This window comes from Myxine glutinosa, chromosome 5 (genome assembly GCF_964187855.1).
Source record: "Myxine glutinosa chromosome 5, kmMyxGlut1.1, whole genome shotgun sequence".
NCBI classification, from domain to species: Eukaryota; Metazoa; Chordata; class Myxini; order Myxiniformes; family Myxinidae; genus Myxine; species Myxine glutinosa.
The window spans coordinates 103,257,075-103,271,327 of NC_136265.1; the positions used below are offsets into that span (position 1 = coordinate 103,257,075).

Genomic DNA, 14,253 nt, shown 5'->3' on the forward strand with positions numbered 1-14,253 from the left:
AGTGCATGTACTTTTTCCACCTAGGTTGCTATTGGATTGTTCTCATTTAGCAAAATTTGGTGAAAAACGCCATATTTCAATTGAAGTGTGTATGGGTTTCGAAATGGAATTGAGCGAAAATATTTGGTGGGTGAATGTTTTAGACCATTTCTAACAATAATCCAGTAGAGCATCAAAATCGGAGAGATCGATGTTTTTTGGACCACCCTAACCTACCTACTACCAACTACCTAACCTACTGATGCCACAGTGATGGGTAAAATAGTGGCAAGAGGCTTTGGCTTGGCCGGCTCATTGCGGCTTTGCAGTTGGATACTAGTAATCGCATATTGTTAATGTTATTACAAAACAATATTGATAATAATAATGTCCCAGTTCCCCAAGGCGTTTTTCCTGCAGTGATAACGTGTATAAATAGCTTATAGTTATAATGGCGTTTCCGTGGGAGCAACGGCTTCTACAGGAAGTAAAAATATTATAAACCACAAACACGTATGATTAGCTTTTTAAACAGTCACTAATGCTCTTTATAACACTAAATGAAGAAATTTGGAGGAATCCCGACATCTGTGAAGTAAGGTTTACTTGCAGAACTGAGCGACGATCTACTGTACTCTATATAACCCACAAATGTTGGGTTAATAACATGGCCCTTTTTGCTGCCAACGTAGCATTTTTCATCACGAACTTTTGAAACTCGCTCCTGCTGTTTCATATGAAACTGAAAGGGAGGAAGACCGAGGTGTGCTCATTTACCAAGCAGCTAGCTAGCGCTTGCCAAGCCAGCCATTTCCTAACGGTTTTGAATGGAGTGCTTGCCTGAATGCTAAAACCGCTTGGCGATCTCTCCACAAGAAACTTGGTAAATGAACACACACCCAATGTTCTTGAGATCCGACCATAGATCGACTGTAATCTACATACCCCAAAGAGGAATGACCCTTCTTGCCGCTCCCGTAGTGAGCGGGTGTACTAGGCCTTTACAAATAAGCCAATTCTACACTTCTGCTCCGCAACATATGCGGCCATGTTGTCACCATCTCAGTTTTAACCAGAATGCTTTGAGCAGAGTTGGTGGTACTTCCTGTACAATTTCCTCTGTCTGGGTAGACAATTTCCTTGCACATAATTTTAGATTTTAACTCTTACTTGTACGTGTTTCTATTACAAGATAAAGTTCATATGAACCTTGAGACTTCCGTCGTGACCTTTTGGTCACTCATTTCCACATTCTGCCTCCAACTGCCTTTTCTTTCTACTTTGCTCAGTAATGGACCTTTGCCGCAGTAGGTTATCCTTTGATGTTAACCCTAATCAGGCCAGGTTAATTTGGACCTTCTCAAAGCCGAGGGGAGTGGGGGGGATTCTGTCCCCTCCTGGGGTCTCAGCCGTAAAGCGACAAAATAAAACCAAATTTGGCACACATGTAGATTATATCAAGGTGAACATGTCTGTGAAGTTTCATTATCATACACTCAAGACACACACACACACACACACACACACATGCATACACACTCACAACACAATATTGAGTGCCAAATTTGGTTGTATGAACATGTAATAACACGCCGCATTTTCAGTGAAAGGGGGAATAATTTGATGACCTTGACCTTGACCTAATGTGACCATGACTTGATTACATTGGGGCATGTAGAGGAGCATTAGATAATGACATAGAGAAAGTGTGATTATGACAAATTGAAATATATTGATTGCAGCATATAATTTCCTTTGCAAAGATACCTGTATGTGTGCTGTGTAAAGCGAATGGCAAAATAACCGGTTTATGGTGCGTAGTGCCAAATAATAACGCACTGCGCGACAACTGTAGGTCCGATTTTTATAAATCTAGTATCAAAATGTGCGCAAGGCTTGGTCAGAAAAAGTCATGAAAGCTCAGCACGAGAAAAAAAAAAAAAAGGCGAAAATATGGCGAAAATATTGGAGGGAGCCCTCCGGCCTGATTAGGGTCAACTCAGGAAGCTGTTACTCAGAGGCGAGGAGTAGAGTACACCAGGTAAATGTTGAATCAAGCTTGGCGTGCCAGGTGCAAAAATGTCCTATTGGAGAGGAAGCATGAACAGGACGCTGCGTGATGCACTTCGTTTACTCAAGATCACTGAAAAAAGGGAGGCAAACAGTGAGGTCATGACTCAAGTTCGCCAAACAATCCACAAACGCACATTTCGAGAAAACTGAAAGTTCCCTTTTGATACTTTCTCCACAGGGGCACAAATAAATCTTTGACGGGATGCTACCTGTTGATCGGAAAATTTTGTGATTAGTACGTCTGGTCTCCAAGCCTTGTAATAGACAAAGGCCTATTCTTTCAGACTCTATAACAACAACAACATGTTGCATATTTGAATTATCTTGCTTTGATGCAAAACTCTAAACCGCCCTGATACTCGTTTACTCATTTATTTATTTTTGTTTCAACCTTTGCCAGAGGTTATTTCTGAATAGTGCATTGATTGGGCACCATTTTTTCAAAGAACAGTCATTGAGATTGGATAGGTTGAGGGAGCAAGGTATATGATGATATACATTTTATTATTAAACCATACATATTGTTACGTTTGTAGGGGGTAGGCAGTGATTATCTTCGAGCCAGGTAGAGTGCATAGGTAGTATGCTCCGACTGTCGTGAAGAAGGACAAGCCCCATGTAATAAGTAGGAAATTTGTGTCGACCGGATGTCGGGTAAGCTTGTATCTTCGTCCCCATGAGAGGGGTGGGGTTTGTTAATTAGCGAGGGATTATAGGTAATTCATCCCCTGTATGTAATTGCCTCTGTAATCTTTTCCTGTGTTCCTTATGACACTGCACTACAGACACCTAGTAAGAAATCGGCCATTAACCACACCAATTAAAAACCAACCGGAAACCAGGCATCAAGCACTATCACTGATAACACCGACTTGGTGAGCGCACAGGCACAGGCAGGGCCATGAGCCACGCCCCGAAGAGCAGTGATTGGACCGGGATTTGATTGGCACAAGGACTGGTAAGATGAGACTGGTTGATAGGAATGGTGACGTCATTACGTGCGCTCATTAAGCTGGAGAACTGAAATTATATTTAGATATATATATATATAATATACATATACAGTATATATATATATTTATATATATATATATATATATATATATATATATATTGCGGGCAGCGATCAGCCCCCCCCCCCCCCCCGGTCCCCCTTGACCCCAAGAAGAACCCCTAGAAGCATTTGGAACTGTGGTACAAGAGGTTTATTATAGAAATTATGAATTAACGTGCACGGAATATTTTCAGTCCAGGCACCAAGATGGCAGCTCCCGGTGCATGGCAGCACGACCCACATTAGCAAGAAGCAAGTCGTGATGCGTACAATGCACAAGGAAGCGCCCCGAGGCCATCCACCGAAAATCTTAGAGTTCTCACCGTCAAGCCGGTTATTATACATGGTTCCCCCCTCAGGGGGAGGAGCCTCAGGGGGTTGGGGGGGGGCAAGGCCACAGGGAGGACATAATATTTCATTTTTAGGGTGCAAGGAATCCAATGTACCGACCTTGGCAGCGATAGATCTCCCAGGGAGGTCTTTTGGTGGGAAATGGAATTATCATGTGTGGTCTTCAACTGCCCTCAAGAGGTTTGGGAGGGTATAGCGGGGGTCCAATACTCAATATACTAATGTAGAAGGTGGGGATATTTGGGTGCCCCTAATCATTGCCACGACACACACACACACACACACACACACACACACACACACACACACACACACACACACACACACACATATGCAAAGCGTTTTACTAATCCATGGATTTTCACAAAGAAAAAATAACTTTCCCCCAGTGTGTTTTGGTTTTATTATTAAACCATCTTATCAGACATTTCGTACCAGAGGCGGCCACACCCTGTGACCCGCACACCACCGTGGTCGACCCTGACTCTCCGCTGGCCAAGCGTTATCTGTCACGTCTACACCAACGTCACCATTTGCAGCAATGATTTTTTTTCTTAGAAAGAATGCGTCGATAATTCAGTGGCCTTTGCCAGCAACAATTAAAAGCTTTAAAACACCTTCAAAAATGCAATTTACCTCCACATGATAAATGGGGAAAAGTGTGGCCATCACTTCATTAGGTTTCTTGTGTCACCAAAAATCAAATATTCGATCAGTAATCACCGGGAAGTTTTTTTTCATTAAAATGAGCTCACATTGTTAACATTATATTAATAAATAATTATTGCAGTTGTGACTTCTCCATTGGATAAGTTAAAAAAAAACTTTTAAATCGTGATCAATCATACGTGTGAGTTGTGATTACATTGGTGGTAGATATTTTTGGCCCTATCCACAGATATTTGGTGTCATTCGTTAAATTAATGTCTTGAAGAAGTTCACAGCTCTCGGTGTTCTCTTCCGAAGTTTCGCCGAAATGACCAATTTTCAGAAATCCAAATCCAAAAGCTTGGCTGTCAATGTGCTCATGTGATCTTTATTATTATTAAAAGCATATTCTAAACTCAATGGCAGGATGTTGAGTTAGTAGATATCACCAAGTCTGACGTGTAGTCATCGTTTATCATCTAGGCTCTAGGGACTCGAGGCCATAGTTTAATACCCTGCGCTCGCGAAGCGAAAAGCGGGGTTAAGCATTCATGTGCGTATGTATGCCGTACGTGTCTGCATTTAAAAAATTCTTTTTTCTCGGCAACCGTTGCTCGAATGACATGAAATTTACACCGTAGAAGGGCCTCCTCCTGTAGAATATTTTAATGATTATTATGACGTCATAGGTCACGTGGTACAGGCGCCATCTTGGGAAAAATTTGCATCTCTATATCTCTGAAACCACTCCATGGAAAAAATTGAGACCTGGCTCATTGTCAACTACTCCCCATGGGGAATAACATATGTTTATGATGATGTCATCGGTGCCTTCGTTATGACGTGATATTTCGACAAATACAAATCCGATCATTATGATTTTTTTTTCAGCAACTGTTGGTCTGATGGACACGAAATTTTCACCATTGGAGCGCCTCCTCCTTTGAATATTTTAATGATAATCATGACGTCATCGGTCATGTGGTACAGGCACCATCTTGCAAAAAACGAAAAATGTTGCACCTCTATATCTCCGAAACCGCTCTATGGAAAAAATTGAAACATGGCTCATTGTAAAGAACTCCATATGGGGAATAGGTGTTGTTAACGATGACATCATTGGTGCCATAATTAAGACGTCATAATTCGACAGGGACAACGCTTACTCTGATCAGTTTGAAATGTATTGAGTGTGATCTATGCAACAATTATATTAGAGAATATAAATTTTTGATGTCATCGCTCACGTGCTCTGGCAGCCATATTGGATCAAAGCAAAAAAATGTTCAAAAACAGAACAGATGGCTCGCAACAAGTTGACTGCGCAGGGTAAGTATTCTATGAATACCATCAAGTTGACTATGTGGATGAAGTGTCATATTTTTAAGGGAGATCAAAATATTCCAACCCCCTTTTCACCCTATGTGTGTGTGTGTATATATATATATATATATATATATATATATATATATATATGTAGCGGCTGCCGCTGGGGTTACACAATCGCCTTGCACCTATCAAGGACGCGGAGCGATCACCAGGCCGGGCTCGTCCAGGACGCCCGGGCAGGCCCGCGCTCGACTTGCCAGGCCTCGGTCGGGACGCCCGGGCAGGCTCGCCCTCAACTTGCCAGGCCGCAGCCGGGACGCGGGGCCACGCCCCCTGGCGCCAGGCCTGGGCAAACCCCCTGGCGGAATAGATATATATTGCTGACCGTAAAACGTTTTTCCCAGAGTGCCTGAGTGTTTGATTCGAATAAAGCAGCTCAGATGAATTCAAGCTTTTTGTCGCGTCCATTCTTTCGATCGACGTGGGAGCCACAGCTCCTTCATTGGTGACCTACCGACATGGACACGGCAGTGACGCTTAAACTGCCTACCTTCTGGGAGGCTCACGCGGCTGTTTGGTTCGCTCAGGCGGACTCTCAGTTCGCCCTGCGAGGCATCACCGCGGACGACACCCGCTTCCACCATGTTGTGGCGGCGCTTGGTTCCGCCACCGCGGCCCGCGCCTTGAGCCTCCTCGAGCACCCGCCGGCTGCTGACAAATACGGCGCGATTAAGAAGCTTCTCCTCGATGCTTTCGCCCTCCCAGCGGCGGAACGCGCACGGCGCCTGCTCGATTTGCCTGAGCTCGGCGACACGCGCCCTTCCGAGCGAATGGACTACATGCTTTCGCTGCTCGGCGAGCACTCTCCGGCATTCCTGTTCCGGGAGCTGTTCCTCCGTCTGCTGCCTAACCCGGTACGCCTCGCCCTGGCAAGCACGACGATCACAGATCCCCGGGCCCTTGCCAGAGAAGCCGACAAAATCTCCGCCGCGGGACAGCGCATCGCAGCGGCGACATGGGACCCGCCGCCGCCTGATGCACCATCCATGGCGCCCGAGCACCCGGCGCGTTCGACGGCCGAACTGCCGACGCAATTGGCGGCCGCTATACCGAGCCGACCACGTCCAGCACGACGTCCGAAGCCTCCACCCGACCGAGCGTGGTGTTCCTATCATGCCAGGTTCGGACAGAAGGCCCGGACATGCCGACCCCCGTGCACCTTCGGCGGGTCGGGAAACGGCCAGGCCGGCGTTCATTACCTGCCATGAGCGCCGGCCACAGTCACACGGGCAACTTACTGTTCATCACGGACAAAGCGTCCGGACGGCGCTTCCTGTGCGACACCGGCGCCCAACTGAGCGTCATGCCCGCCTCTGACCAGGACAGGCAATCCGCGGTTTGCGGCCCCTCCTTGGTTGCGGCCAACGGATCGACTATCCGCACCTTCGGCCCGCGCAACGTCACCCTCTGCTTCGGCGGCCAACGCTTTGCTTGGACGTTTGTAACCGCCAACGTGCCCATGGCTCTGCTAGGCGCCGACTTCCTCTGCGCACACGGACTGCTGGTGGACGTCCAACGGCGTCGTTTAATCAACGCTGAAACCTTCAGCTCCCTGGTATGCACATTAAGCAGCTCCGCGCCGACCGAGCTGGCATGCGCCGTCCCGGCGGCGAACGAGTTTGCTCGCCTGCTCGCGGAGTTCCCGGCCCTCACGCGGCCGACGTTTTCGGCCGTCGCAGTACGGCATGGGATCGAGCACCACATACCAACCACGGGCCCGCCGGTCTACGCCAGGGCCCGCCGCCTCGACCCAGCCAAGCTCGCCGTTGCGAAGGCCGAATTCGACGCGTTGGAGCACCTCGGCATCGTGCGGCGCTCCGATAGCGCGTGGGCCTCGCCACTGCACATCGTGCCAAAGCCGGGGGGTGGATGGCGCCCGTGTGGCGACTACCGCCGTCTTAATGACGCTACAACACCCGACAGGTACCCGATCCCGCATATCCAAGACTTCTCCGCCCGTCTGGCGGGACGGGTCATTTTTTCGAAAATTGATCTCATACGGGGATATCACCAGGTACCTGTCAGGGCGGCCGACGTCCCTAAAACGGCAGTCATCACGCCGTTCGGCTTATTCGAGTTCTTGCGGATGCCGTTTGGTCTCAAGAACGCGGCTCAGGCGTTCCAGCGCTTGATGGACGGCGTGCTGCGTGACCTGCCGTTCCTTTTCGTTTACCTGGACGACATCCTCGTCGCCAGCACGTCCCGGGCCGAGCACCTCCTCCACCTCCGAACACTGTTCGGGCGCCTCAGCGAGCACGGCCTCATCGTCAACCCGGCCAAATGCCACTTCGGCACGACGGCCGTTGATTTTTTGGGCCACCACATCACCAAGAACGGGGCTGTGCCGCTGCCAACCAAGGTCGAGGCCATCACCACTTTCCCGCGTCCCCGCACCATAAAGGCCCTGCAGGAATTCCTGGGAATGGTGAATTTTTATCACCGCTTCGTGCCCCGCGCTGCTCAACTCATGCGGCCCCTCTACGAAGCCCTCCGGGGCAAGCCGGCCAAGCACGACATCGCCTGGTCCGCAGCAATGGATGCGGCCTTCCAAAGCTCAAAGCGGGCCCTCGCCGACGCAACACTGCTCGCTCACCCGGTGCTCAACGCTCCCATCGCCCTCACCACGGATGCCTCCGACTACGCGGTGGGCGCCGTACATGAGCAATGGGTGAACGGGGTTTGGCAGCCACTCGCTTTTTTCAGCCGGCAGCTCCGGCCGAACGAGCTCAAATACAGCACGTTTGACCGGGAGCTCCTCGGTCTACACCTGGCCGTCCGCCATTTCCGCCACCTCCTGGAGGGCCGACCTTTCACGGCGTTCGTCGACCACAAGCCGTTGGTTTACGCCATGGCCAAGGTCACGGAGCCATGGTCGGCCCGCCAACAGCGCCACCTCTCCGCCGTGTCGGAGTTTACCACGGACATCCGGCACGTCGCCGGCAAAAACAACGCCGTGGCCGACTGTCTTTCCCGGGCCAGCGCGAACGCGGTCCACCTGGGCGTGGATTTTGCGCTTATGGCGGCGGACCAAACCACCGACACCACGGTGCAAGCCCTCCGGGCGGCGGACACGGGCCTCCGCCTGGCCGACATCCCCTGCGCGGACACTGTCCTGCTCTGCGACGTCTCCCAAGGCCGGCCTCGCCCCATCGTGCCCGTCACCTGGCAACGCCGCATCTTCGCCTCCCTCCACGGCCTTTCCCACCCGGGCCGGAAAGCTTCCCAGAAGCTGGTGTCGGCGCGTTTCGTCTGGCACGGCCTTCGTCGGGACGTCCGCGATTGGACCAGCGCCTGCACCGCCTGCCAACGGGCCAAGGTCCACCGACACACCCAGGCCCCGCTGGCACCTTTCACCGTGCCCGAACGACGTTTCGACCACGTCAACGTGGATCTGGTGGGCCCCCTTCCCCCATCACGAGGGTTCACACACCTGCTCACCATGGTGGACAGGACCACCAGGTGGCCGGAGGCCGTTCCCCTCGTCTCCACCACCACCGCCGACGTGGCGCAGGCCTTCATCGCCACCTGGGTCGCCCGCTTCGGCGCACCGGCGGACATCTCGTCAGACCGCGGACCACAGTTCACCTCCGAGCTGTGGGGCGCGGTCGCCCGCAACCTGGGGGTCAAGCTCCACCGTACTACGGCCTACCACCCCCAAGCAAACGGGTTGTGCGAGCGATTCCACCGCTCCATGAAGGCCGCGCTCATGGCCGGCCTTCAAGACGGCGGTTGGGCCGACCGGCTGCCGTGGGTCCTTTTGGGCCTTCGCACGGCCCCCAAGGAGGACCTCCAGGCATCCACCGCCGAGCTGGTCTATGGCCAGGTGCTACGCGTCCCGGGCGAATTCGTGCCCGACGCTACCAGCCCCTGGTCCGCAGCTCGCCAGCGCTCGGACCTCCAGGAGGCCGCCCGACGGTTTGCCCCCGTGCCGACATCCCACCACGGTGACCCCCAGTCCTACGTCCCCCCAGCACTCCGCACCGCGGAGTATGTTTTTGTGCGTCACGACGCACATCGGCGGCCACTCCAGCCGCCGTACGACGGGCCCTTCCGGGTGCTGCGACGGGACGACAAGTCGTTCGTCATCGACATCGGCGGCAGGTCGGACCGGATTGCAGTGGACCGCCTCAAGCCGGCGCACGTGGACGTCGACCACCCACCACGGGTGGCCCTCCCGCCGCGGCGAGGCCGCCCCCCGTCCACGGTGCCCCCCACTCGACCGCCCACCACCTCACCGGACCCCCTCCCACGACCCGCCAGGGGTCGCTTCGGCCGGGTCATCAGGACCCCCCTCAAGTTGACCCTGCCGGTGCAAGTCGATTCTGGGGGGACGTGTGTAGCGGCTGCCGCTGGGGTTACACAATCGCCTTGCACCTATCAAGGACGCGGAGCGATTACCAGGCCGGGCTCGTCCAGGACGCCCGGGCAGGCCCGCGCTCGACTTGCCAGGCCTCGGTCGGGACGCCCGGGCAGGCTCGCCCTCAACTTGCCAGGCCGCAGCCGGGACGCGGGGCCACGCCCCCTGGCGCCAGGCCTGGGCAAACCCCCTGGCGGAATAGATATATATTGCTGACCGTAAAACGTTTTTCCCAGAGTGCCTGAGTGTTTGATTCGAATAAAGCAGCTCAGATGAATTCAAGCTTTTTGTCGCGTCCATTCTTTCGATCGACGTGGGAGCCACAGCTCCTTCATATATATATATATATATATATATATATATATATATATATATATATATATATATATATATATATATACATACATATACATACACACACACACACACATGTATGTAAGTTTGGCCATTTGTTCTCTATTCGTGCCTGTGTTAGTTTCCATCTCAGAACAAAAGTCTTGGATGAGCAAACAACCAAGTGGGAGTGTCTTGTCGCAGGTGCCAGCGTGTCCGATATACGAGATGTGGGTGCAAGATCTCATGGCGGAGTGCTCTGTGAACAGGTACTGCTCAGGACTATCCAAGGATATTCCTTGCTGTGCGCATCCTCTGATTGCAGGACAGAAAGCACCAGGGAAGCTCATGAATGAGGGGAAGTCGGAGGAGATCCATCGACTCGAGGATCAGAAATGTTCTCGAAGAGAACGGGTGCGAAGGCCGATGAACGCGTTCATGGTGTGGGCACAATGTGAGCGCAGACACCTAGCAAAGCAACACCCAGAGCTACATAACGCCGAACTCAGCAAGATACTGGGTACGCCTATATTTTCCCTTATTCATTTTATTTTTTTACCCTCAATGAGGGTAAAGTGTGTGTCTTTACATTTATGTGCATGTTTACAGTATTCTATTTCTGCATCTTTTGTGCAATTCCAATTGTAAGCGCACACACTATTCCTCGGTCGATTCCTGCAGGTACAACAACAACAGGCTGATGGAGAAAAGGGGGTTGCATACTGACATCAGAGTGGTAGAGAACAGGTGGTGCATTTGATTTAGACAGGGTAGAGCAAATCATAGGTATGCAGGATCGTTGAAAGGAGATGATGGTGATTGGCTTTTGATGGCAATAATGAGAAGCTCGGTGTTGTTGCTGTGGCCTGGTGGTGGTTTGTATGGAGCATGTGGTTGCTTGGTTATCCCTGTTCTCTATTGTTGTTGTGCTTCCCTCTCTCTCCCCCTCTTGTCTCCCATTCCCTTTATTATATGTTCCATGTGTTAGCTCTTACACGAGCCTCGACTGAGTATAGAAAAAAACCCATCTTCAACATTTTCAGGATCAATTTGTGAAGGTAAAACCAATTTTGATGTCGCTCTCAACATATTTCCGTTTGTTTTCTGGACATGTTCAACAATTAATTTAATTCTCATGATACCTTTCTTTCCTGCTGAAATTAATTGGAGCTGCGTTGTGTAGCTCATAAGTCAGAGATGAGATAAATAATACGCCCAAAGTCGACTGATGAGCACGGCGCACGGGCAGCGAGAAAGCTGAAATCCTGTCCAGGTATTATAACGTCACACTCGGCTAATACAGCAGAGCTTTGGCTAAGTCGCCGGTGACCTCACAATTTTGACCGCGATACATTTGGTCTTTACTTCTCCAATCTCAAGGAAACTTGCCAGAAGGATTAAAGGTCACATGACCCCAAAATGGGGTCGTTCAAAAATTACGTAACACTATTTTTTTATTTAAAAACTGGGCTTGATTAAACCTTACTAATTTTTTTATGGTCCCTCATTGTGAGCAACACTCGATCCAAACAAAGCCAATGGAAATCTGACACAACAAACCCAGGCAGGGTATAAGCAACAGGTCAGCTAAAGTATTAGGCTCAGCAGAAAATCAAGATGGCGGCCATATTATTTGGTCTGGTTGTGTGGGGACCATGTTATTTGGGGACCATGGCCATGATGGGTGGAGTCAAGCGACAAAGGTGAGTGGGGTCCGACAGCTGTTGCTGACCAGTGGGTGCACATTTTAAAAAATCGACCCCCAAAAAGAACCACAACAACAACAACAACCACAGGAGCTCTTGTGCGACTTTAGTGAGCGGGTGTACTCCTTGAAGAAAGTCAGGAAGTATGTAATGGCCATCTGTGTCGAGAGCAGCTGATAGGTCTAAAAGTATTGGGATATTTGCTGATCCTTAGTCTGCTTTGTACAAAATACAACAAGCAAGGATATGTTGCTCTACCCTGTCTTTGTACTTTGTACAAAAACTAGCCGGGAATGGTCCGAAAAAACAATTCTGTGCAAGTATTCCAGAAGCTGATTGGAGTGAGCACATTCCAAAATCTTGAATTGTCAGGAATCTTTCGGGTCTTACAGGGTCTGTGATCTTTCGGGGTTTTATGGGTCTTGGGTTTAAAGGGTTTTAACGGTTAAAAGGTCTTCTTAAAAAAAAGAAACAAGATTGTCATTTGAAGATATTTTGTATCCAGTTGGGGTTTCTTCAAGATGGGAATTGATCTGGCTCGGTTAAAACTGAAAGTAAGGAAACAACCAAAGATATTGGTACTTGAGCCAGTTAAGAGGTTTTTGACCATGTTTATTTTCCCCAATAATTAACCCAATACCAAACCCATTAACCCAACCCAATAATTCCACCAAATAACTTACGACCTAATGCCTTAACTTCAATCTTCACTCTTCTCAGGTCGAATCTGGCGGAATATGAATCCAAGTCTTAAACGCCCATTTATGGATGAAGCTGAACGCCTGAGACGACTTCATCGGCATCAACACCCAGACTACAAGTACCGGCCACGTCACAGACACAGCCGGAGAAACAACTGTGACGTTTCCCATAGTCTCTGCCAACTCAAATCCTTTGCATTGCTCTCCAGCCCCTGCACTACTGAAGGAGCCTCAACTCAAAGTCAGCACCAAACCTCCAGAATCTTCACTTGCGACCCTCACCTCGAAACATTGAGCTGTTTCTCTAATTCTCAACATCTGGAGATGCCTGATGCTCCTGCATTTTCTGATTTAATAGAATCAGAAAATCACGCACATCAACTATGCTCTCATTCTGCATCCCATCAACTATTCTCGCATTCACTCTGTGAAGACTCTTCCTGGAATCAGTGGGATGCCTGTTCCTCCACTCCGAATCGTCACTCCCATTACCATGCCACCCAAACCCGTCCGGATGATCTAACCTGGAGTCAAGACCCAGCTCGTGTTCCTCCACAGCAAGTCTTGGGCTGCCTGCATCCTGACTACCCACCATGTATGGGACCTTTGGGTGCGGAGAGTCAAACAAGCTTCCTTTCTTTGTTGGCAGATGCCACTGCACCTGTATATAACATGTGGAGTTACGCTTAGGTCATCAGCATGTTCCTTGGACTCGACACATTTTATCCAATATCGCAGCTTTGTATGAAATGGTCTAGTAAGTTTCAACTTGTGTGTTCTGCACCTCTAAGCGCAGTCACAATTTGCGTTCATTATTTCTGTTCATTTGCAGAAATAAACGTGAATTGATGCTCCTAGATTGCCGGCTCAGTGACAGAAGATGGCATTTACTTTTTTCCCGTGCCCATTCCCACCCCGTTTACAATCGCATGCGGGTACGGGCAACTTGCTAATGAGAGCAAAAGAGTGCTGAATAATGTGACATCAGCCGCACCTTATATCCTCAAGCAGTAAATATTCTACTAAAGAAAATAAGGCAATGTCTGTGGATTTGTATGTCTGTTCCATATCGGATCGGAAACAGCTTGGTCGACCGCCACCAAATTTTGCATTCGTGCTCGGGATACCCAGAGTCAGGTCACGGACATTAAATAAATCAAGGGGTTGAATGTGGGGAAACTGCTTGCGATGTTCCCCTGTAGCTACAACTGGAATAGTCCATCCAAGTGGTTGAAGCACTGCCCCCTGAAGGAGGGATGGGGTATGGCAGGTGGTAAACCATGACAATTCTTGATATCACGAGAAATATTTTAATCGTTAAAATGCGTTGTGCATTTAATCGAAGGAAGTTTCATTTAAATGCATAAATAATTGGAACTATACTGTTTTGTGGACTTGTCTGAAGTGTCGTGTCTGTGTTGATGCGGAAGATCAGCCGAGACGATTAGTCAGGTTCACTATGTTAACAAATAAAATTTCGTTCAAAATTTTGGGAGATTAGCAAACCTGTACATTTTTTGAATCATCAGAGCATGGAGAATCCGAAAATCAATGTTGGCATTTGCACAGACACCTGCATGGCCGCCATTTTGGATTTTGAAAATGGCCGCCATAAAATACATATTGTTGCACTATCTCGGCTTCTAGTCAACCTAGAAACTT

At 49.6% G+C, this 14,253-nt stretch overlaps 1 protein-coding gene across 1 annotated transcript; it reads left to right on the forward strand.

Annotated features, from left to right (window-relative positions):
• The first annotated feature begins 10,352 nt into the window (after positions 1 to 10,352).
• LOC137427314 (uncharacterized) lies at positions 10,353 to 13,450 on the forward strand. The gene is made up of 2 exons (XM_068116728.2): positions 10,353 to 10,704; positions 12,611 to 13,450. Exons 1-2 carry the CDS (start codon positions 10,353 to 10,355, stop codon positions 13,279 to 13,281), a joined length of 1,023 nt encoding a protein of 340 aa, XP_067972829.2. The 3' UTR covers positions 13,282 to 13,450.
• Positions 13,451 to 14,253: the final 803 nt, after the last annotated feature.

Bases quoted from the DNA above. Each gene is read 5' to 3' on its own strand.
- LOC137427314 (XM_068116728.2), top strand. From the start codon at position 10,353: ATGAGCAAACAACCAAGTGGGAGTGTCTTGTCGCAGGTGCCAGCGTGT. The intron at 10,705-12,610 runs GTACGCCTATAT...CACTCTTCTCAG, and splicing joins CGAACTCAGCAAGATACTGG to GTCGAATCTGGCGGAATATG.